At 45.2% G+C, this 21,705-nt stretch overlaps 2 protein-coding genes across 3 annotated transcripts in view; both read left to right on the top strand.

Annotated features, from left to right (window-relative positions):
• The first annotated feature begins 364 nt into the window (after window positions 1-364).
• On the top strand, window positions 365-9,602 carry supv3l1 (SUV3-like helicase). Of its 2 annotated transcripts, none has more exons than XM_079736345.1 (16): window positions 365-740; window positions 859-936; window positions 1,114-1,221; window positions 1,341-1,455; window positions 1,721-1,889; window positions 2,175-2,286; window positions 2,479-2,556; window positions 4,020-4,111; window positions 4,344-4,524; window positions 5,119-5,212; window positions 5,669-5,788; window positions 5,877-5,976; window positions 6,362-6,442; window positions 6,746-6,922; window positions 7,886-8,034; window positions 8,963-9,602. In XM_079736345.1, exons 1-16 carry the CDS (start codon window positions 458-460, stop codon window positions 9,309-9,311), a joined length of 2,286 nt encoding a protein of 761 aa, XP_079592471.1. In that variant the 5' UTR covers window positions 365-457; the 3' UTR covers window positions 9,312-9,602. The 2 variants fall into 2 exon arrangements, with proteins under 2 accessions (XP_079592471.1, XP_079592472.1); XM_079736346.1 differs by having other exon boundaries at window positions 1,350-1,455.
• A 516-nt stretch (window positions 9,603-10,118) lies between these two features.
• Window positions 10,119-21,705, top strand: part of hkdc1 (hexokinase domain containing 1) — a gene marked incomplete at both ends in the record, with an annotated part of 13,446 nt that continues 1,859 nt past the window's right edge. Inside the window, 16 exons of the mRNA XM_079736504.1 lie at window positions 10,119-10,181; window positions 11,528-11,690; window positions 12,545-12,699; window positions 13,048-13,170; window positions 13,431-13,526; window positions 13,770-13,869; window positions 16,669-16,852; window positions 17,288-17,443; window positions 18,140-18,373; window positions 18,579-18,720; window positions 18,807-18,963; window positions 19,672-19,820; window positions 20,463-20,582; window positions 20,707-20,802; window positions 20,986-21,085; window positions 21,253-21,302. Of these exons, the coding sequence (XP_079592630.1) occupies window positions 10,119-10,181; window positions 11,528-11,690; window positions 12,545-12,699; window positions 13,048-13,170; window positions 13,431-13,526; window positions 13,770-13,869; window positions 16,669-16,852; window positions 17,288-17,443; window positions 18,140-18,373; window positions 18,579-18,720; window positions 18,807-18,963; window positions 19,672-19,820; window positions 20,463-20,582; window positions 20,707-20,802; window positions 20,986-21,085; window positions 21,253-21,302 (2,088 nt within the window). The remainder of the gene's footprint in view (window positions 10,182-11,527; window positions 11,691-12,544; window positions 12,700-13,047; window positions 13,171-13,430; window positions 13,527-13,769; window positions 13,870-16,668; window positions 16,853-17,287; window positions 17,444-18,139; window positions 18,374-18,578; window positions 18,721-18,806; window positions 18,964-19,671; window positions 19,821-20,462; window positions 20,583-20,706; window positions 20,803-20,985; window positions 21,086-21,252; window positions 21,303-21,705) is intronic.

Raw genomic sequence — 21,705 nt, forward strand, 5'->3', positions numbered from 1 at the left:
AATAAAGTTTTTCAAAAAATAAAAAAAATAATGCCGGGGGTCCTTTCAGTTTATTCGCTTGCTTTTGTGCTTCCTCAAAGGTGCCTCTTCTAAAACAGGGCCACATTATATTAGTTAGCAGATCAACATAAACATGAATAACTAATTATACATACTAAATCTGTTATTCTATTTGGTTTAATTAGAATACTACTTTCAATTTATCATAATAATGACTACTCCATAATTTATAGTCCGGCAAATATTTTGATATCTCAAAAAGTGTGCGCGTGTCGCACGTTGTCATACACTGGGAAGGTGATGTTATGTACCGTACGAACCATGGCTGGATGGATTATATGAACGGTATCTATCCGTAGTTCAAGAACCTTATGGACAATGACGATCTAAAAAACACAATGAGTCAATAAAAACAAGATTCAATATATATTTGGGTGATTCACCGAAGAGTCTCATCATGTCAGTCAATCGCTGTATGCATATATTTCGGCTGCGACGACGAATGAGTGCATTGACTCTGAGTAGCACTGGTGCCTTGCCTGACAGTCGGATCTGTTATGGTTCTACGCTGAGGTCAAACCAGCACTCACCCACCTCCCTGAGCTGCATTCGAGGTATCTCTTCAAACAGTTCTTCTTCCACAACGCCCGATACCTCGCTTTTTGTCCCTCTCGCTTTCAAGGCAGATGGCTCTGTCGATGGAAGTGTTGGAGCAGAGTTGACACAACCACTGGATAAGAGTGAGTTGCTTTTTTTTTGAATTGTTGATCCATGTTATAGTTTGCTGCCCCTTTCACGTAAAGCAAATTCCTGCAGTTGTTTTGTGATACAAATCCTATACTATGTGAATCTCTGCAGGCGAGCTTCTCAAAGTACTAAACCGATTCTATAAGAGGAAAGAGATGCAGAAGCTGGCAGCTGACCAGGGCCTAGATGGTAAGATTTGGATTATAAACATTGTGCTCCAGACAACGTCCATCTAAATATCCGTGGTTCAACTGTATATGCTACTTTATATGCACAATGTTTCATAGCATTAATTAAGTGTGTGTGTGTGTGTGTGTGTGTGTGTGTGTGTGTGTGTGCGTGTGTGCGTGTGTGCGTAAACGCCAGCACGATTGTTTCACCAGGCGTTCATCAGTTTTAGGAAGTATGTTTTGGAAATGAATGCCCTTGGGGCCGCCCTGCACATCATCCTGAATGACATCTGCTGTGGAGCGGGTCAGTCTATCTCCACACTTTATTCCTTCTCATTGGCATCAATGCATTATTCAAAGCCTTTGGTTTATTACGTGTTGTTGCCATCATGAAGAAGTGCCCTGTACTGACTGGCTCCCCAGGTCATATAGACGACATCTTCCCATACTTCATGCTTCATGCCAAGCAGATCTTCCCTATGTTGGACTGTATGGACGACCTGAGGAAGATCTCTGACCTCCGGGTCCCTGCCAACTGGTATGTGCACCGGATATCCTCTCAGACGCTGTGGTGCTCAAAACAGCCATATATTCAGATACGCAATGCACTTAAAGGGGATGCACACACGTTTAAGGAGTTTGCTGTATTTATACAGTGTACAGTCTTTTGGTTTAAGCGGCAAGTGTCTGTACGGGTACACCAAAACTATCACCCACTCATTACATTTTTGGTACGGTTTGTGATGTGTTGTCTTTTGACAAGTAATAACAACTGTGTTATGATGTGTGTTTGTGTGTGCCAGGTACCCAGAGGCTCGGGCTATACAGAGAAAGGTGATCTTCCACGCTGGGCCGACCAACAGTGGGAAAACGTACCAGGCCATCCAGCGTTACCTCACTGCCAAGTCGGGAGTTTACTGTGGTCCGCTGAAACTCCTGGCCCACGAGATTTTTGAGAAGACCAACGACATGGTGGGTAGGAGCCTCCCGTTTGTTTGATTTATTCATCATTGTCATTATCATAACATCTAGGACAGGGTTGTCTTGTGGTTTGGGTGTCCAAATCCCAGCCGAAAGGGACTAGTTTCTATCCCGATGTCCATTACCTATCTATCGGGCATCCTTGAGCGTGATGGCCCACCTCTACCTGCTCCTTTGTGACATGTTTATGAAATCCCTATATCCCTGTAAAATGCCGAAATGCATTGCATGGAGTTGGTCCTGTATTAAGTTGGTCTCCGTGTTGTGTGTTCCCAGGGTGTGATGTGTGACCTGGTAACGGGAGAGGACAGAACCTTCATGGACCCAGAGGGCAGACCTGCCGGCCATGTGGCCTGCACCATCGAGATGTGTAGCGTCAACACGCCATGTATGCACCATGCTTGCACACACACACACACACACACACACACATTCTATCATCAAAGTGTTTCAATGTCAAGTGTGAAGCATAACAAATGGTCCTTCATTACAGTGAAACGTCATGGTCAGCTATGTTAATATTGTTAATATAATTTGGTCCAATATCTTTACTGTAGATGTGTTTTACATGTATTGGTAGACGAGGTGGCTGTGATCGATGAAATCCAAATGATCAGAGACACTTCCAGAGGCTGGGCCTGGACCAGAGCACTGCTGGGTGAGTAACACATTCTCCCCATTTCTGTCTGTCTGTCTGTCCGTCTGTCTGTCTCTGAGAAACACACTACAGGGCTCCGGACTAACTTTGTTCACTAGGAGCACTGTGGCCCCTAACTGAAAATTTTAGAGGCGCAACCAGAAATTTTAGGGGCACACACCGTAAATCAACATGCCAACTAAGTATTCACGTTTCAACTCATTTTCACTGTATTACTAATGCATATCTTGATAATAGATGCTGAAATTTAAATATGCAGCTTCAAATTTAGTGTCACATTTTATTGTGATTCTCATCCATCCCAACGGTTTCCACGTGTGCGCACATGCGTTCGACGAGCACGGAAGCGACAGTTTCACGGGTGTGGCCCGCTTGTCGTGCCGCTTGACGCTGCGCCCCCTCTCTGCCCGCTCGCCTCTCCATTGAGACTACCTTAGCAGGCGCGACAAACGCCTCCCGTGTGAAAAGCCCTTTATGGCACCAGAAGCAGAACCCTGTACGGGTTCGGGTACCCGCGGGTACTTTGGATGAAGCGGGTGAAAAATAATGTACTGTGTCGGGTGTGGGTCGGTAGCCTGCGATTTCTTTAGACCACTCCGGTGCTGGATATGTTATTCAGGAGCGGAGGAGTCCACTAAAACCGTAAACAGTGGATGATGTGCTTGTTTTGCACAGCAACCTAAAGCCGCACGCCAAACACCAGATTCATCATCAGCACTCATTTTAAGGCGGGCGAAATGCTGTACAGAATGTACACCGGCGTTCCATCGAATGTGTCTAATTTTCCTTCGGGTGCGGGTCGGGCGTCGATATCAATTTATAGCGGGTCGGGTCGGGTGCGGAATGTGATTCGCGCTACTGTCAGAACACGGGTCGGATGCGGTTCTAAGTATTGCAGGTACGGGCGGGTGCGGGTTTGAAAAATAAGACCCGTGCAGGATTCTGACCGGCACTGGCACACTAGCCGCAGGTCGGAAGAACGAGTCAATAGTTTGCTTGCTCATTGTTCAAACGCACGTAGCAGGTTGTGAAATCTTTCTCCTTCTCAAAGACGTTTACGCACGCTTGATAATATCCCCCTCCACACATTAGCCACTAACAGTTGCCATTCCCTATCCTTCTCACACTCATCCACCTGCTACAGATTCCGGATTCCTTGATGCGCCCCTTCCACGTTTAATGTGTGAAAAAAATTCACACATTATGCAAACTCTCAAATTTTGGTCGCAATATCGCATACAAAAATGCGACCATTTAGTCGCAGTCTGGAGCCCTGCACTATGCTAAGTATCATGACACCAGGTGGCTGCAGATGTGTGTCACGGAGTCCGACTGAATATGAACCGTTTAAAATGTCTGAGATCTCTGTTGTATCAGTTCAGCGTTTGGTATTTTCATGTTACCCTGTGTTCGTGGAAACGACTGTTGGTTAAAGAACCAGGCTTCTTGTTTTCTTTGTGTAGGTCTTTGTGCAGAGGAGATCCACGTCTGTGGGGAACCGGCTGCTATCGACTTTGTCAGAGAGCTGATGTACACCACAGGAGAGGAGATGGAGGTAAGGCTCGGAAACATAGTTAAAGTTCATTGTGAGACGGACCGGGAGAGAGAAACATACACACAAATCAAACCATCCCCTTGTTTAATGACAATTGAAATGCGTCGGCAATGTCACACGTGATTCTCCATGGCCAGAGATAATACATCGTCTCGCTGTGTCTCTCCCACTCGCACACTCTTAATCTCCCATGCTCTTCGTTGTTTGTCTATGCTTTACCCCACCTTCCCAGGTCCACACGTACAAGCGCTTGACCCCGTTCTCCATCTCGGACAATGCGCTGGAGTCTCTGGACAACCTGCGACCGGGGGACTGCATCGTCTGCTTCAGTAAGAACGACATCTACTCCATCAGCAGACAGATCGAAGTCAGGGGCCTGGAGTGCGCGGTCATCTACGGGAGCCTGCCACCAGGTGAGTCCCATGAGTCCTCTACTGTTACTGTATTTCAATACTTTTCTAGTGTACTTAACTCAACACTGTACTGGTATGCCTGATTGTTAACGAAATTATTTAATGGTATGCTTAACCCATTTGTACCAGCTGCTGTGCGGCGCAACATTGTATCTACTAGATACAACGTTGCTCCGCGCAGCAGCCGGTACAAATGGGTTAAGACCGGATTGCGCATCAATGCGTGTTTACCATTAAAGGTAAACACGCACAGATGCGTGATCCGGTCTGAATGGGTTAAGTGTTAACTTAATACTGTACTAGTATGCTTAAACGTACACTAAATGCTGTAATGGTATTCTTTAGTGTTCACTAAGTATTATACTGGTATACTTAAGTGTTAAAAACTGGCTACGTTGTGCATGTGTGGCAGAGTGAGAGAGTGTGTTGATGGTACACCACTAAATATTTCTTAGTGGTGAAGCCCTTTTTGCAGTGATGGTCAAAAGTTTATGTCAAATACTATTTTCATGGAATTATCTGCGGGTGTGAAAATGCCGCTGGCTTCAGCTTTCTTGAGACTCGTGTTTGAGTGGGGTGTTGTTTGTTCGTCAGGTACCAAGCTGTCCCAGGCCAAGAAGTTCAACGACCCCGATGACCCCTGCAAGATCCTAGTAGCCACGGACGCCATCGGCATGGGCCTCAACCTGTAAGGGTGTTGACAAGACGTGCTGTGCTACTTCCATGTCGTTATACACCCCGTACCCTACTGCTTTAGCTGGAAAAGTCCAACTTTGTCAGACTGTCAATTAGCCGTCACTTAGTTATGTAGCATCTTATCCTAGCTATCTTTGTTGTACACGGGGAATGGGTTAACCTATCGATTGTTAGTGCTTTGCACTTGGTTCTATGAACATCCTTACTGTACAGACAGCGATATATTTTTGTACTTGACAACTGTACTTATTGTAAGTCGCTTTGGATTAAAGCATCTGCTGAATGCCATAAATGTAATGAAATGTAAATGTAATGTAATAACCCTTAATCAGAATTCAATGTTGCTTAAAATAGAAATGAATATGCATGTCTCCTAAAAGACAAAATGGTATAAATAACATGCTTTTACTCTTCCCTCTCCTCCTCCTCCTCCTCCTCCTCCATCCAGGAGTATAAGGCGCATCATCTTTAACAGCCTGGTGAAGCCAAACGTCAACGAAAAGGGGGAGAAGCAGATGGAAACCATCAGCACGTCCCAGGCGCTGCAGATCGCCGGCCGCGCGGGAAGGTCTGACACCTTCAGCCCAAAAACCGTAATGCTCATACGTATTACGCTTGTCTGTATTTTCATGCTCTGTTATTGGGCTGTGCCCCAGGTTCTCCTCTAAGTTCACGGAGGGAGAGGTGACCACCATGCACCGGGATGACCTGGTCGTCCTCAAGGATATCCTCAGCCGCACTGTGGAGCCTATCCAGGTGAACACACACATACACACACACACACACACACACACACACACACACACACACACACACACATCTCTTAACTCTGACATGAGGCCAAAACTTTAATGATCTACTGCACTATACATTCATATATTTATAGCTTTTAATTAGACTATATTATTTATATCTTTTTTTCTAAAAACTTTTATTTTTAAACGTATGTAATTTATTTCGGTAATACTTTATACTTTTAAAATGTACTTGTTTTTCTTCCCTATCTGCGTTGTTTAGGAGAGCTTTGAACACACCAAGTTCATTGCCAGCAATGGCTCCTACTGCCTGTTTCTGTATTGTATTTTACAAAAGAAGACCTTGGACCACTCTTACAATCTGTTTCTCTTGCTGTCGTTCTCAGACTGCTGGTCTTCATCCCACCGCTGAGCAGATAGAGATGTTTGCCTATCATCTACCTGACGCCACGTTGTCCAACCTCATAGTAAGTCCATCGTCCTACCATCATGAGGCTCACCGGGACCCCAATATGTAGAGCTGCAGGTTGGCGTCATTGTGATGCTCTCTCTCGTCTGTTGAATTTGTGTGTATTTTGCTACCGTAGTTTAATTGTGACCTATATTTGAGCTTTAGCATACTATTATAAGCCCCTACTTCGTTTTCTACTGACATTCTGTACACCATTTTGTCCGCCTTAAAATGAGTGCTGATGATGAGGATGATTTTGATCAGAATAATCGCATTTCAATCTTTAACTGAGTTCCTCCCCCTCCCTTCGGTTTTCCAGGACATATTTGTCAGTCTGTCGCGGGTGGATGGGATGTATTTCGTCTGCAACATCGACGACTTTAAGTTCCTGGCTGACATGATTCAGCACATCCCGCTCAACCTGCGGTCCCGCTACGTCTTCTGTACCGCACCCATCAACAAGAAGCAGCCCTTCGTCTGCACCTCGTTCCTGAAGGTGAGGGGGGGATTTTCGTTGGAAGAGCAGGGTGTTAACACTGCTAGGGTTATTTTTTTTACTTAGTTTAATTCAGTTATTTAACAGGGAGAGCTTGGATAGAGAGAGCTCGTTTACAGCTGTAGGCGTTATAATGCACAAGACGCGTAGTGTGGTATCCCCTAAATATATGTCATTTAGTGCCCCCCCAACACTCAACGTTGGGTGCTCATACCTTCCGCCCAGAGAGTTATAAGCAGCAGATACTGTTAGTATGTTAGTGTTACTTAGTTGGCATGTGACTGGACCTTCTATAATCTAGATCTATGCTATAGCCTCTCACATCTTGGGTTTGAATCAGCTGTCAGGGGACCGCATCTCAGTGTTTATATTATTAGCTCATCCATCCAACCACATGGGCCTGCCCCTCCCATAACAAAGTTTATTGATGGTGATGAAAGATATTCCAACTGGTAGGCCTGGTTCACCTCAACATTGAATCTTAAAATGTTATTGGTTGGCTATTATATTACAGGTTTAATTTCACAATCCTAATCGTATTTGATATTGCTGTTTGATGCTCTTTGAGATTGCAGTTGTGATAAAGAGCTCTATAAAAAAACTTGCTACATCAGTTTATTTGTCCAGTCTCTTAAACAATCCTTAATTGCCTTATTGCCTCAAAGGTAACCTTTGAGATTTGACAATAAAAAGCTTGCCTCTGTAGTTTATAACATTTTACTGCCAGAAAGTATACTACAGAACAGTATACTGTCTAACTTTTAAAATAGCTTCATTTGTTATTATTTGCACAGTTGAATAAAAGTGATTCTAATGGTTTGCCTCTGCCTTTGTATTATGTGTATATACATAATAACATTACCTTTCCATCTGTTGGACCACACTTGAATTGACTGTTGTGAACACCCTTATTATTCATCTGGGTTATAATTTCGGCGGTGTGTTCCTTTTTTTTCTCCGTAGTTTGCTCGCCAGTTCAGTCGAGATGAGCCGCTGACGTTTGACTGGGTCTGTCGTCACATCAACTGGCCCCTCCCAGCGCCGAAAAACATCAAAGACCTGGTCCACCTGGAGGCGGCACACGACGTCCTAGACCTGTATCTCTGGTTGAGGTACAATTCCGCTTGACACAATGTCCCGAACCTATACCTGTGGTCACCTGACACAATGTCCCGGACCTATACCTGTGGTCACCTGACACAATGTCCCGGACCTGTACCTGTGGTCACATGACACAATGTCCCGGACCTGTGGTCACCTGACACAATGTCCCGGACCTGTATCTGTGGTCACCTGAAACAATGTCCCGGACCTGTACCTGTGGTCACATGACACAATGTCCCGGACCTGTACCTGTGGTCACATGACACAATGTCCCGGACCTGTACCTGTGGTCACATGACACAATGTCCCGGACCTACACCTGTGGTCACATGACACAATGTCCCGGACCTATACCTGTGGTCACATGACACAATGTCCCGGACCTATACCTGTGGTCACATGACACAATGTCCTGGACCTGTACCTGTGGTCACATGACACAATGTCCTAGACCTGTACCTGTGGTCACATGACACAATGTCCTAGACCTGTATCTGTGGTCACATGACATAATGTACTGGACCTATATCCAGTGGCGCCAACTTCAGGTCAACATTGGTGGGGTCATAAATATTTAGTTCAAATGGGTTCCACCAAAAAGTAGCCTATATTACTACTCCAAATCCTGCTTTCAGAATTTGAGGTTCAGAACAGTAGTTCATGAATTATTTACATATCATTTATCTGTAATTTATTAGATTTATTCCAAATTTGGGTTGTGACGATAACCATTCCATCAATTGACAAATGCGTTTTACAAATGCATTACGAGTGGCAGGGCGTGCACTTATTTAAAATTCATGCCTGAATGAATGAGAGTTGGCCTTGCTTAATAACGTTTCTGTCACTAATTTGGAAATGTAGAAATCATGGAAGCAACTCGCCAGGCTCTCGTAGTTCACAAGAACTGACTCCGCACTCCTCACTCGCCCGCAGCTACCGCTTCATGGACATGTTCCCGGACACGGCGGCGGTGCGGGAGATCCAGCACGTGCTGGACGACACCATCCAGCAGGGCGTGCGCAACATCACCCGGCTCATCCGAGCCACGGACCCGGCCGCCGGCGCCGAGGCGCTGGGGCGCGGCGGCGCGGCGCCACCTAGAGGCAGGGGCGCCTCCAACAGGGCTCCCCGGTTAGGGGTGGGACAGAACAGCTCCCTGGCCAGCCGCCTGGTGAAGGACGGGCTGCTGACCCCCGACCTGCTCCGACAGCTGCAGAGCGAGTGGTCCAAAGAGGCCGCGCCCCCGAGACCGGAAGGACCGAGGAAGAACAAGAAGAAATGATGATGACGCGGCGTTCGTCGTCATGGCACCCGTGTGCTGGTTTCACCGACAACGGTGTAACAAGGACTCACTTGTGGTGGATTGTTTGTTGAAAACAGTGCATTCTGGGAGACAAAAGGACCCGTCCAATGGGCTGGTTGGATTGAGAGCCATGTTCCATCTTAGAAGCGCCATATGAGAATGTAACATATAAGTGTTTGTTAACGTCTGAAATCACACCCCCTTCGTCATTTGATAGTTTAAAATGAAGATGGGATTAAAAGATTTTCAAGATGTTTCCTGAAGGAATTTTGAAACTGTTAGTCTATGCATAATATTCATTTTCTTTTTTAACTAGTTGTATATTCAAGGGAGAAATGTGAAATAAAAATCTATAATGGTTTTATAAATGAAGCATTTTAATTTATAGTCATTCATGATCTCCCCTTTTTTTCCATTTAACTACGACAGTCAGCATATAGCTACAATCATATATGACCATAACTTTGTGTGTGCGTGTGATCATGATCTGTGAGTGTGGACGAGGGCTGAAGGAGGAAGTAGAGGGAAGAGGCCAGCCGGCTGCTGGGTTAATGATTGTGTCAGAGTTGAGGTTAGTCTGTGCTGCTCACTGTCCATGCACTGTGCAAGAGATCAAGAGGGCGGGAGGGTCGTACACACAGATCACAACTGTTCTAAATACCGTGATTTACTTCTTTATTTTGACCAATTCCTTCAACTAATTTCGTCATATTTGTATAATTCATACTCCAGAAAGCAGGACTAAAGAGCTAGGCTTGAGGGACTTCTTCCCAGCTCCTCATCAAGATGTTTTCTGTTCATCTGCTCGCCTACTATTTCTCCAAACTCAAAGAGGATCCCACCAAGAAGGTAGGAGCACTTGTTCTGTAGAACAAGCCTCTAAAAACTTTTATGCTTTTAATATTGAATTAATGAGGCAAAAGATATTCCAGCCTAAAATATGCATTTACATCAATGGTAGCTGCAGTGGCCATTCAGTAAACAACTCTTCACTTCATGCTGATTTGATGACTTCAGTTGTAATGTTATGACTTTCCAAAGAAATGTAGGGAAATAAGTTTGTTCCATGTATGTTGTATGCAAATGTTGGCCAATATGAATTTATGTGAATTGCACCAGGGTGGATCTTCAGAGATAAGACCTGTCACCCAAATTAGCACACACTATGATACACTGCTGAAAATAATGTAATCCTGTGTGAATGTCTTACTGTTGGGCCATTTATTAACACAGAAATCATTAACATCTGAATTGTTATTATCCCTTGTTCTAAGTAAACGGAAGGGGTATCCTATCTCAAGTCAAAGATAGGATAGAAGGAAGACGAGGAATTGCCCACATACATGGATAAGCCCAACCTGCAGAGTTCTTTGCCAGCTGAACCTTGACCCATTTGATGTTTCACTTAACATGCTTCATTATATCGGCTGAGTCTGATGCTTGATGTGTGAAACCCTTCAGAGGACAAGAGGTTTTCCATTCATTTTTCACTGTGCGGTGGATGTTTCATATGAACAATGGACATAGCTGAATATAGGGTTAAACTGTATCTTGTAACTCTGAAACAAACAAAGCGGGAATGTGGAAAGGTTGTACCAATGTCATGAAAGGACAGGATAACTCCAGTACAAACAGGGTGGTCCCCTGCTGTCACTTGTTTTGACCGGAAGGTTGAAAACAAAATAGAAAAAACCCTCAAAGCTATTGAAGGGATTTAAGTGAGATTGCCCTCATAAAATGCTGTAGGAGCTTGAGATGGAATGGCTTTATTAAAGTGTTGCCATGGATGGATGGAGATGCCACAGTTGCCTGGAAAAATAATTAAATGTGTAGATGAAGGCCGGGCTGTCACATCATGAAGGAAATTATAGAAAAGGCTGTGATGTATTAATGTGCAAGAAAATTAGGTCACGGCTAGAATAAAGGCAGGAAGGAAACGAGGAATGGCCGGACAATATGAATCAGCAGGGAGGAGGGAGATTATTCAAAGATGGACACCACCCCACACTTATTCACAAATAACCCTTCACCACACTTTGATTGACCATTTCTCTGAAATGATCTGTCTTTAACGGTTGCCATCTGAATGTCTTATAAGTGGGTTTCCTTCAAGCACTCAGAATGGCCTTGGTGTGGTTTGAGGCGTGCTGCTTTATATGGATGTAGCCCTACATGTGCCTTTGCGTTCACCCCAGGTGGACAGGTTCCTGTACTCCATGCGTCTGAACGACGACCAGCTGAGCGACGTCTCAGCGCGGCTCCAGCAGGAGATGCAGGACGTTCTGTCCTCGCGGAGCAGCGCCGCCGAATCCATCAAGATGCTGCCCACCCACGTGTGCTCCACTCCGGATGGATCAGGTGACATGCGAGAGGGGAGGGCTTTGGTCTAGCATCTAGCATGGTGGCGTTTACCAAAACAACGGTAAACAAGTCCCTCCAGAAAAATGCGGCGTTTTTTTGTGATTGTTGCGGCCAAAAATCCTTGATTATGCGGCACGTTTTCTTAAAAAATGCAATGAAATATGCGGCATATTTATGCAATTTTATGCGATGATATTGCGGGAACTTGCAAAAATTGCGGGAACTTGCGGAAAATGCAGCTTTTCGATGACGTTCACATCGCGTAATTACGTCACTTCATAACGTTCCCATGGCAACAGGGGGCAATGGCTGCTCTTGTGTGAAGTAAACGCAACATTTTCCAACTTTCTGCTAAGATATATGTGACTTTTTTGCAACGAAAATGCGGGGATTATGAAATCATGCAAGCCCCGCATATTTTGCGCGGAAATCGGCAATTTATTCGGTGAAAGTGCGGCATATTTTTTTAAAAAAACGCGGCCCCCGCATGAATATGCGGACTTTGGCTGATTATGCGTTGAATTATGCGATCGCATAATCGCGTTTTTCTGGAGGGACTGGTAAACGCTACTAATGCTAATGCTATGTTGGGTCTTAATAATGGCGTAGTGGTGGTCGGGTATGGGGTCCCCAGCCGAAAGGTACCGGGTTCGAACCCCAGTGTCAACTACTTGTAGGCCAGACAAACTTTAATCTCCTACCCACACAAAACGAATACTATAGGTTGCTTTGAGTAAAATATCAATACATACTAATTATGTTTCAAATGCTAATAAGGTGTAGTTACTATACCCTATTTTTGTCAGTCTTTTGAGGATTAACATAATGCTGTATTTGACCTGTCTCCCTAGAAAACGGAGACTTCCTAGCATTAGACATGGGAGGCTCCAAGTTTAAGGTGCTCCGGGTGAAAGTGAGACAGCAAGTGGGGAAAAAAGGCGGAGTGGAGATGGAGGAGCAAACCTACCCTATACCCAAAGAGCTTCTGAATGGAAAGGGATCGGAGGTAAGGGATGGAATCAGAGGTCCAAGGTTGAGATTCGAAAACCACAAAGTGAAATCTTTTTGCATTAAATGACTTGTTTTACTGCCAAAGAGATTATAAACAAAATATGTGTAAATCGTGCACAGTGACACACTAATATGTAATGCCCTGGGCATTCAAAACGGAATGAGCTCTGTAAGAAATGGAATTAACTTTAATCATATTTCACGTGGTGTTTTTTTGTTTTCAAGGTATAACAAAGCAAAATCCAAATCCCTATCCCCCCCGGAACCTGCTCAGGTAGCCCCGGTTTGGAATCACTAACACTCTTCCCCCCACTTCTGCCTCCATCGCCATCTCTGTCTCCAGTTATTTGACCACGTGTCTGGAAGCCTGAAGAACTTTGTTGACACAAACAACATTGACCTGGAGAAGAAACACCCTCTGGGCTTCACCTTCTCCTTCCCCTGTCACCAGAACACCCTGAACCAGGTAAGGCCATGCCACCTGTCCGTTCGTCTGTCTGCCCCTTGTAGCTTATGCTTACTGTGTTTTGAATGGGGGTCAGTATACTTCTGACTATCAGGCTGTCTTTCTGTCTCTTAAGTCTGTTAACTAACGGGGTACCCTGAATATGACTGTCTGGGATTCAGATGTAAAGACCATTGTTTTCTAGTGTACAGAGCCTGGTTATTCAGCTGGACATAATGGCTCTCCCTCTGTCTCACTCCGTCTCACTCTGTCTGCTGTAGGGAGTGTTGCTGAACTGGACGAAGAACTACAGAGCCAGAGGAGTACAGGGTAAAGACGTGACCCGGGCCCTCATGGAGTCCATCCAGAGAACAGGAGTAGGAACACACACACACACACACACACTCACACACACACACACGCGCACACACACACACACACACACACACACACACACTCTATCATCCACTCTCTCTATCATCCACTCTCTCTCTCATCCTCTCTCTCTCTCTCTCATCCATTCTTCCTTTCATCATCTCTCTCTCTTTCCATCTCTCTCAATGTCTCTCTTCCCCTCTCATCCCCTCTCCCTATGTCTCTCATTCTGTCTTGTTTCTTAGGGTATGGATGTGGAGCTGCTGGCCTTAGTGAATGACACCGTGGGAACCATGATGACCTGCGCTTTCGATGATCCGTACTGTGAAGTCGGGCTCATTATCGGTTAGTGCACTTGGAAAATATAAACATATTTATTGTCAAACATTAAGCCAAAAATGTAACCTGTAATCATTTACCATTTGATTTGTAAGTTGATATTTAGTACTGGTGCCCACTTTATATATATATATATTTATATATATTGTATACTAGTAGTAGTAGAGACTTTATTGTCATTGCACATGTCACAAGTACAGAGCAACGAAATTAACAGTTACATCCCGTCCAAGAAACATAAAAAGACAGTGTGGGGAGACAGGACGGAGAGACTGTCGGGGCGCATGCACTCCCTCATTATTAGATAAGAAAAGGAAAACGAGGGAAAACGAGGGAAAAAAAAGGTAATTCCCAAACTAGGCTCCTGTAAGGGGGGCACAGTGTAGTATTATGTAGTATACAGTGTATAGGGATTAGGAAAAAAACACCTCAGCACATAAGCAACATATTAAAAACATCACAAACACATGTGGGAGGGGGGAAGGGTGTCGGGGAGGGGAGGTGTCCCAGCTCAGACACCGGGGGGAGGACGCAGCCAGCGGGCGCGTCACATCACTCGCGGCATGCTGTACTGTAACGAGGGACGGAGACGGGGAGGGAGTCCAGAAGGCGTTGAGTCCAGGGGGTGTGTGTGTATCTCGTGTATGTATCTCCCGTCTGATGCTGGTGATGAGGACACGACCGTTGCCGCGGAGACGACCACGAAGAGTTCTGATCCAGAGACAAAGAGGTGTGGGGGGGGGGGGGGGGGCGCAGAGCATCTGTCTGCATAGCAACCAGGAGAGTGGAGAGATATCGGCCTTCCAAGGCTGATGTGGGGGAGCCGAATAAAGATAACGATTGCTTTGGGTCAGGCCGACTCTGCAATTTTCGCCTGCCTTAAGTCTCTCTGGTACTCTCTGCAATATTCCGAATAGCCGAATTAGCCGAATTTCGGTGGCCCCTTTATGCCCGGTCCAACTTCTCCAGAATGTACATACCGCTCATCAGTGTTGTGCCTGAACGCGTTCATTGAACGATAGTTCATGAACTCGTTCATATTTTGGGCGAACATGAACTGAACATACTGTATTACTGCCTGATGAACGTTACTGTGAACTCGTTAGTTCTGGTGTCTGTGAACGGAACCCTCACTCGGTTTAACTTCGTTCAATATGGGGGTTATTTGTTTATCAACATGGCGGATGCGCGCGCAGATTGCCGTGTTGTTTGACCGGTTGCCATGGTAATCTCCGTGTGGTTAATTTGCAGTTGCGGTGTTGCCAGCTCACTGTTACATTAAACTGTAATTAGAAAAGGCGGTTATATGCTATAGACCCTATAGTATCTGTCGTATAAAGGCTGGGACGAATTTCAAATTATAAATATGCACACTTTATTTTGAAAGTATAGACCGGCGCGATTCCCATTGAAACGAATGGCGCGGTGATTATTCTTCAAAACGAGAGCTGTTAAATTGTGGGAAATTAATTAAACTGTAATCAGACAACGCGGTTATATGCTATAGACCCTAGAGTATCTGTGGTATAAAGGCTGAGACGAATTTCGAATTATAAATATGTACAATCCATAACGGCTCTGGCTCATAGTTCAGCGGACTAGAATCCCTCATAGAATCATTGCTTGTTGGCCGGAAACGGAAAGGGGGGCTGTTCACGTTTGGTTGTAGTCTTTTCGCTCGGTTCTCCGTCCCAACAGTAGGGCTAGAACCGAACGAAAAGACTTCAACCAAACGTGAACACCCCCCCCCCCCCCCCCTCCTTTCCGTTTCCGGCCAACGAGCAATGAGTCTTCCAACAGAAATCAATGGGATTTACAAAATGCGCTAAATGTGGAATAAAACACAATAGAAACTGTATTTCGCTACAATACTTGATTCAACCACTCTAATTCATCCTAGACAAACCACAAAGGAGGCTCAATGTTCAAAATACCGGAAAAAACGAATAGCTCACAGCAACATATTGAAAAAAAGAACTATGAACTAGTTCATTTTTTGGAACTGTGAACTTAGTTTCAAAATTTTGAATTATGAACGTTTAACTGAACTAGTTCATTTTAAAATTTGTGAACTGAACTTTGAACTAGTTCACGTAGAAAGTGAACTTTCCCAACACTGCCGCTCATATTTATTGCTCAATGGTTATTCAAAGTATTGCTTAAGTTTTCTTTAAGTTTTCCTAAACCTATCTGATACTATACAATATTAATATATAATCTTATCACTGAGTCAATAATTGAGAAAATATTGTACAATAAAAGTCGGATCGTCGAGAAGAAATAAACAAACAAAAAAACGAATATACAAACAATAGTTTGAGTCAAACCTCAAGGTCTTTCTTTGTTGTTGATAAATGCCCTCTACTGGTCACTTGGACTCAATGCTCTTTGGTTGGAGATGCGTTCTTTGATCAAGTCAGACTGGTGCGCAAGGCTGGAACTGTAACGTGCCGGCATACAGCTTTTTTTTTTTAAAGCTTCAATTGTCATGAGTACATATTATCGCCTCCCCAGGCTCAGGTTACATTCATTCAATCATACAAACACACACAGCCTGCCTGGATAATTCAACAAGACCTACCATTAAACCACCTCAAAGTGAATGAAGACATGGCAAATTATTGTGCTATGCTAATCTTGACGGTTGAGAAAGCAATTGTGTATGTTAATGTCAGCAGCAATGTCCTCAGTGGCTTATATGAAATTGATAGAGAAGAATAAACAACATCTGATAACCTAGCCGCAGACCATGAAAAGGCTGTTGCGACTAGTGATCACTAATGCAGTTCCCCTCTGTCTTTCCAGGCACAGGTACCAACGCGTGCTACATGGAGGAGATGAGACACATCAACCTGGTGGAGGGCGACGAGGGCCGCATGTGTGTCAACACCGAGTGGGGGGCCTTCGGGGACGACGGGGCCCTCAAGGATTACATCACCGATTTTGATCGCGACATCGACGCTGCCTCCGCCACACCTGGAAAGCAGATGTATGTTTCAGATGCACAACACAATGTTGATATAGCATACTAGCATACACAGACAACATGCAGTTCAACAACGCAGAGCGCTTAATATACAGAAAATTTGATTATCTCGTTAACCTTCATTTGTGCTTCTCTTATTTGTGTAACTAACTGATTATATATCCCAGAACAGGATAGTGTATATCCAACTCCAGCTCCTTTCTAACATGCCTATTGATACACTCTGAGTTGGTTTAAATAAAGGTGTCTGCTAAATTGCTACATAATCATGATAGTTCATAGTTATAGTAGCACATCATAGATTAGTGATTCATAGAAATAGTACAAAGTAATAAATATATGGTACATAATAGTGATTCATATTAATAGTAACCAGTACTAGTAGTACATAGTAATACATGGCTAGTACTTTGTAATAGAAGCATATCTCCCTCTCAGCTTTGAGAAGCTGGTCAGTGGTCTGTATCTGGGCGAGCTGGTGAGGCTGGTGGTTCTGAAGATGGCCAAGCAGGGACTGTTGTTTGAAGGCCATGTTCCCGATGCCCTGAGGACCAAAGGGAAGATCACCACAGCCCACGTTGCTTCCATGGAACAGTAAGACTGTCTGTCTGCCATTAGTATCTCTCGCTATCTGTCTTGCCCTCTTATCGCCCTGTCTGAATATTATGTCTCTTTCTGTCTCTCTCTGTCTTTCTACTATAATATTATACCTGTCTGTCTGTCTGTCTGTCTGTCTGTCTGTCTGCCCTAAGTATCACTCTCTCTCTGTCTGTCTTGCTCTCTCTATCTCAGATTATTATGTCTCTTTCAGTCTCTGTTGGTATCACTGTCTCTCACATTGTCTGCCTGTCTGTCTGACTACTATAATAACATACCTGTCAGTCTGTCTGTCCATCTCTCTATCTCTGTCTGTTTGTCTGTCTGTCTGACCACTATACTATTATAATCGTCTGTCTGTTTGTATCTGCCTGTCTATCTCTCTTCTTTGTCCGTCTGTCTCGGTCTGTCCTTCCCTATCTGTACACAGTGCCTATCTCTCTCTCTCTCACGATATAATATCTGTGTGGTGTAGTATTGTCAAAGGTGACATATTATACCGCCAGGTGTAAGTCTGATTAGACATTACAAGCCTTTTTGAAAATCCGCCTCTTCTGACATCACAAGTGGGAGTGTCCACCTAGTGACGTCAGAAGAGGCAGATATTCCAAACGGCTTGTGACGGCTAATCACACTCCCACCTGGTGGTACGATATCTCCCCTTTTTAAACCCGTTTCCTTCTTCCCCCTCAGGTACAAGGATGGCCTTCGCAACACCCGGGCGATCCTCGTGGACCTGGGCCTGTCCCCCTCGGACGACGACTGCGTGGCGGTTCAGCACGTCAGCACCGTCGTCTCCTTCCGCTCCTCCAACCTGGTGGCGGCGGGGCTGGCGGCCATCTTGACCCGCGTCAGACAGAACAGGAAGCTGAAGACCCTGCGCATCACGGTCGGGGTGGACGGCACCGTGTACAGGACACACACACAGTGGGTTGGACCGTAATAGGAAAATATGACGATAGAATATAGTAATGTAATATCGACTCAAAAATACTCAGGTCTTTTTTTCCATGCTGCAGCATGTCTGCTGGCCCAAGATAGAAAATGTTTGATAAAATCTGATGAATGCTGTAAGTAATAACATGAATAGAATGAGTAACCACAATTTATATCAATGACAACATTAATCCAGGTATGCCAAACGACTCCACAAGGTGGTGCGCCGCTTAGTTCCTGACTGTCATGTCCGATTCGTCTTATCAGAGAGTGGCAGCAGCAAAGGGGCTGCCATGGTAACAGCGGTTGCACAGCGACTTGCCTCGCAGCGGCGTCAGGTGCGTTCATGGCATACACTTCCAACTTTAGGACTGTCCTTGCTCGTGCAGTAGTTCACTCGCATGTCTCGTAACTCTGTTTTCAGGTGGACGAGGCACTGTCGTCCCTCAAGCTGACCCAGGAACACCTGGGATATGTGAAGTCCAGAATGAGGGCGGGGCTAGAGGCGGGGCTGAAATCACAAGGCCCCTCCCCTGTTAAGATGCTGCCTGCTTATGTGTACCGAACCCCAGATGGCACAGGTCAGAAAGTCACCAATGGCAATATCCTTCATAGACTTAGTTTACTCAATTACCCATTCGCTTGTTCTATGTATGTTTAAATATGTTTATTTGAATTGCATTTATATTCATATATTATATATATATAGACAATTGTATTTTCATTGTATTAGAACGAGTACGATACAAATACAATAACAATGCATTTATTCATATTAATAATACATTCAATAAGTAAATGAGTACATTAGTATATTAACGTATTCATTTGCATATCATTTACATTTAGGGCATTTAGCAGACGCTTTTATCCAAAGCGACTTACAATAAGTGCATTTGTTACAATAAGTACATTTGTCATAAGAAGTGAAACAATATATCGCTGTCGGTACAATAAAGATGTTCATAGAACCAAGTGCAAGTATTACAATCGCTAGGCTAACCCATTCCCCGTGTAAAGCAGCGATAGCAGCTACTGTAGATGCTACACAATTATTTCATGTAGGTTTATTTGCATACAATTATTTGAATAAGGATACGATATAAATAAATGCCTTACTATTGTAGTTGTAGTGGTAGTAGAAGTTGCAGTAGTAGTGGCAGGTACAGTAGTATATACCGATGTTTTTCCAAACCGTCGGGTGTGAACCCAGACACAGTTAAAGTGTAGGAGATATGAGCTGGAGTGCGAGTGCCATCACATCCCTGTTGGGGCTCTCCTGTCTGTAGAGCACGGGAAGTATCTAGCCCTGGACCTGGGAGGGACCAACTTCAGGGTCCTGTTGGTGAAAATCAACAGCGGCCTGAGGCGCTCCGTCCGCCTCTACAACAAGATCTACGCCATCCCCCTGGAGGTCATGCAGGGGACAGGGGAGGAGGTGGGTGGAGGAGATGGGGGGGGGTGCAGGAGGGAGGAGAGAAGGGAGGGGCGGAGGAGGAGGTTGGTGGAGGAGGTTGGAGGAGGAGATGGGTGGAGGAGGTGGTGGGGGGAGGAGGGTCGAGGTGGGTGGAGGAGGTGGTGGGGGAGGAGGAGGAGGGAGGGTGGGTGGAGGAGGAGGAGGGTGGGTGGAGGAGAAGGAGGAGGGTGGGTGGAGGAGGAGGTGGAGGAGGTGGCTGGAGGAGGAGGTGGTTGGAAGGAGGTTGGAGGAGGAGGGTGGGTGGAGGAGGGTGGTGGAGGAGTTGGCTGGAGGAGGAGGTGGTTGGAAGGAGGTTGGAGGAGGAGGAGGAGGGTGGGTGGAGAAGGGTGGAGGAGGAGGTGGTCGGAAGAGGTTTGGGGAGAGGAGGAGCAGACAGGCACAGAAAGACAGCCCTAGGAATGTATAAACACACAGGCACACAAACAGGAGGGTAGACAAACGGAGGGATGATACGCTGATAAATAGATGGATGGACTGATGGACAGAACGACAGGGATGGACTGAACACATAGATGGACAAAAAGATAGGAGCTGTGGGTGTTATGAAAATGAAAGCATTCTCAGCCCTCGTCCGCATCAGACCCTCGTCTCCTCTCCTTGCAGCTGTTTGACCACATAGTGCAGTGTATCAGTGACTTCCTGGACTACATGGGGATGAAGAACACTCGTCTTCCCCTTGGCTTCACCTTCTCCTTCCCCTGCTACCAGAAAGCCATAGACACGGTAGGGTTTGCATTGCAAGTGCCACTTTACTTCACTGGTAACACCAGGAATATTGAGCTACGTATAATGCAGAGATGCTACCTACCTAGATTCAGTGTGTCCTGTTCTGCTGGGTTTTCCACAGGGCACCTTGGTGAGCTGGACCAAAGGCTTTAAGGCCACCGGCTGTCAAGGAAATGATGTGGTGGACATGCTGAGGGAGGCCATCAAGAGACGCAACGTGAGCGAGATGGACACAAGAGAAGAAATGTATCAAAATAAATGTCCCATGTAGCCTCGTAACAGATGTTGTGAAAACAGTGATGGTTTCCGTTGGAGTAAGCCAAGTAGCAGCAGGCTACATTTGTGAGGCTTGTTGGTGACTGAAGCGTGTGTGGGTGCTTTGTTGTGTGTCTGTGTACAGGAGTTTGACCTGGACATCGTAGCAATCGTCAACGACACAGTTGGCACGATGATGAGCTGTGCCTATGAGGACCCGCAGTGTGAAATAGGACTCATCGCTGGTGTGTGAGTGTGTGCGTGTGTGTGTGTGTGTTTGTGTCTGTATGTGTTTATATGTGTGTGTGGTGGGTGTGTAAGACTCCTAACCCTTACCTGCACATTAATGATAAATAGTAAATCTCAGTAGGGTGCTGTGAGTCCTAATGTCGTTGAGTTGTGCGCTCCACAGGGACCGGCAGTAACGTGTGTTACATGGAGGAGCTCAGCAACGTGGAGAAGGTTCACGTCCCGCAGAACGGGAAGGAAGGGAGGACCGGGGGGAAGGTGGAGCAAGAGAGGACAGAAGCGCAAGCAAAAGACGTAATTGTGTTAATTATTCCGTCATTTCAATTTCATTTAATTATAATTTGAAAGGGACCATGTGCAATTAAAACCTGATTGTAACCAACCTGATTGTAACCATCAGCTTTAGGCTGATTTACATCTGCATTACCTAGATACAAGTAAATACAACACATATAAAAACACCAAACATCAACAAGTAAGGACATGTAACTCATCAAGGGGGCAGTGAACAATATTACAACTCTTTGTCCACATTGGGGGACACCTTTTAACCAGTGTCAAACGACACTGGTTGTGTTATAGTTGTGCCTTACAAAAGAAGCCCCCCCGCCGGCTC

Source organism: Pollachius pollachius (assembly GCF_949987615.1).
Source record: "Pollachius pollachius genome assembly, chromosome: 5".
Taxonomy (NCBI): Eukaryota; Metazoa; Chordata; class Actinopteri; order Gadiformes; family Gadidae; genus Pollachius; species Pollachius pollachius.

Excerpts from the sequence above, each read along its gene's own strand:
- supv3l1 (XM_079736345.1), top strand. The coding sequence starts at position 458 with ATGTCAGTCAATCGCTGTATGCATATATTTCGGCTGCGACGACGAATG. Across the intron at positions 1,890-2,174 it reads TTGAGAAGACCAACGACATG|GGTGTGATGTGTGACCTGGT; the intron begins GTGGGTAGGAGC and ends GTGTGTTCCCAG. Across the intron at positions 8,035-8,962 it reads GACCTGTATCTCTGGTTGAG|CTACCGCTTCATGGACATGT; the intron begins GTACAATTCCGC and ends ACTCGCCCGCAG.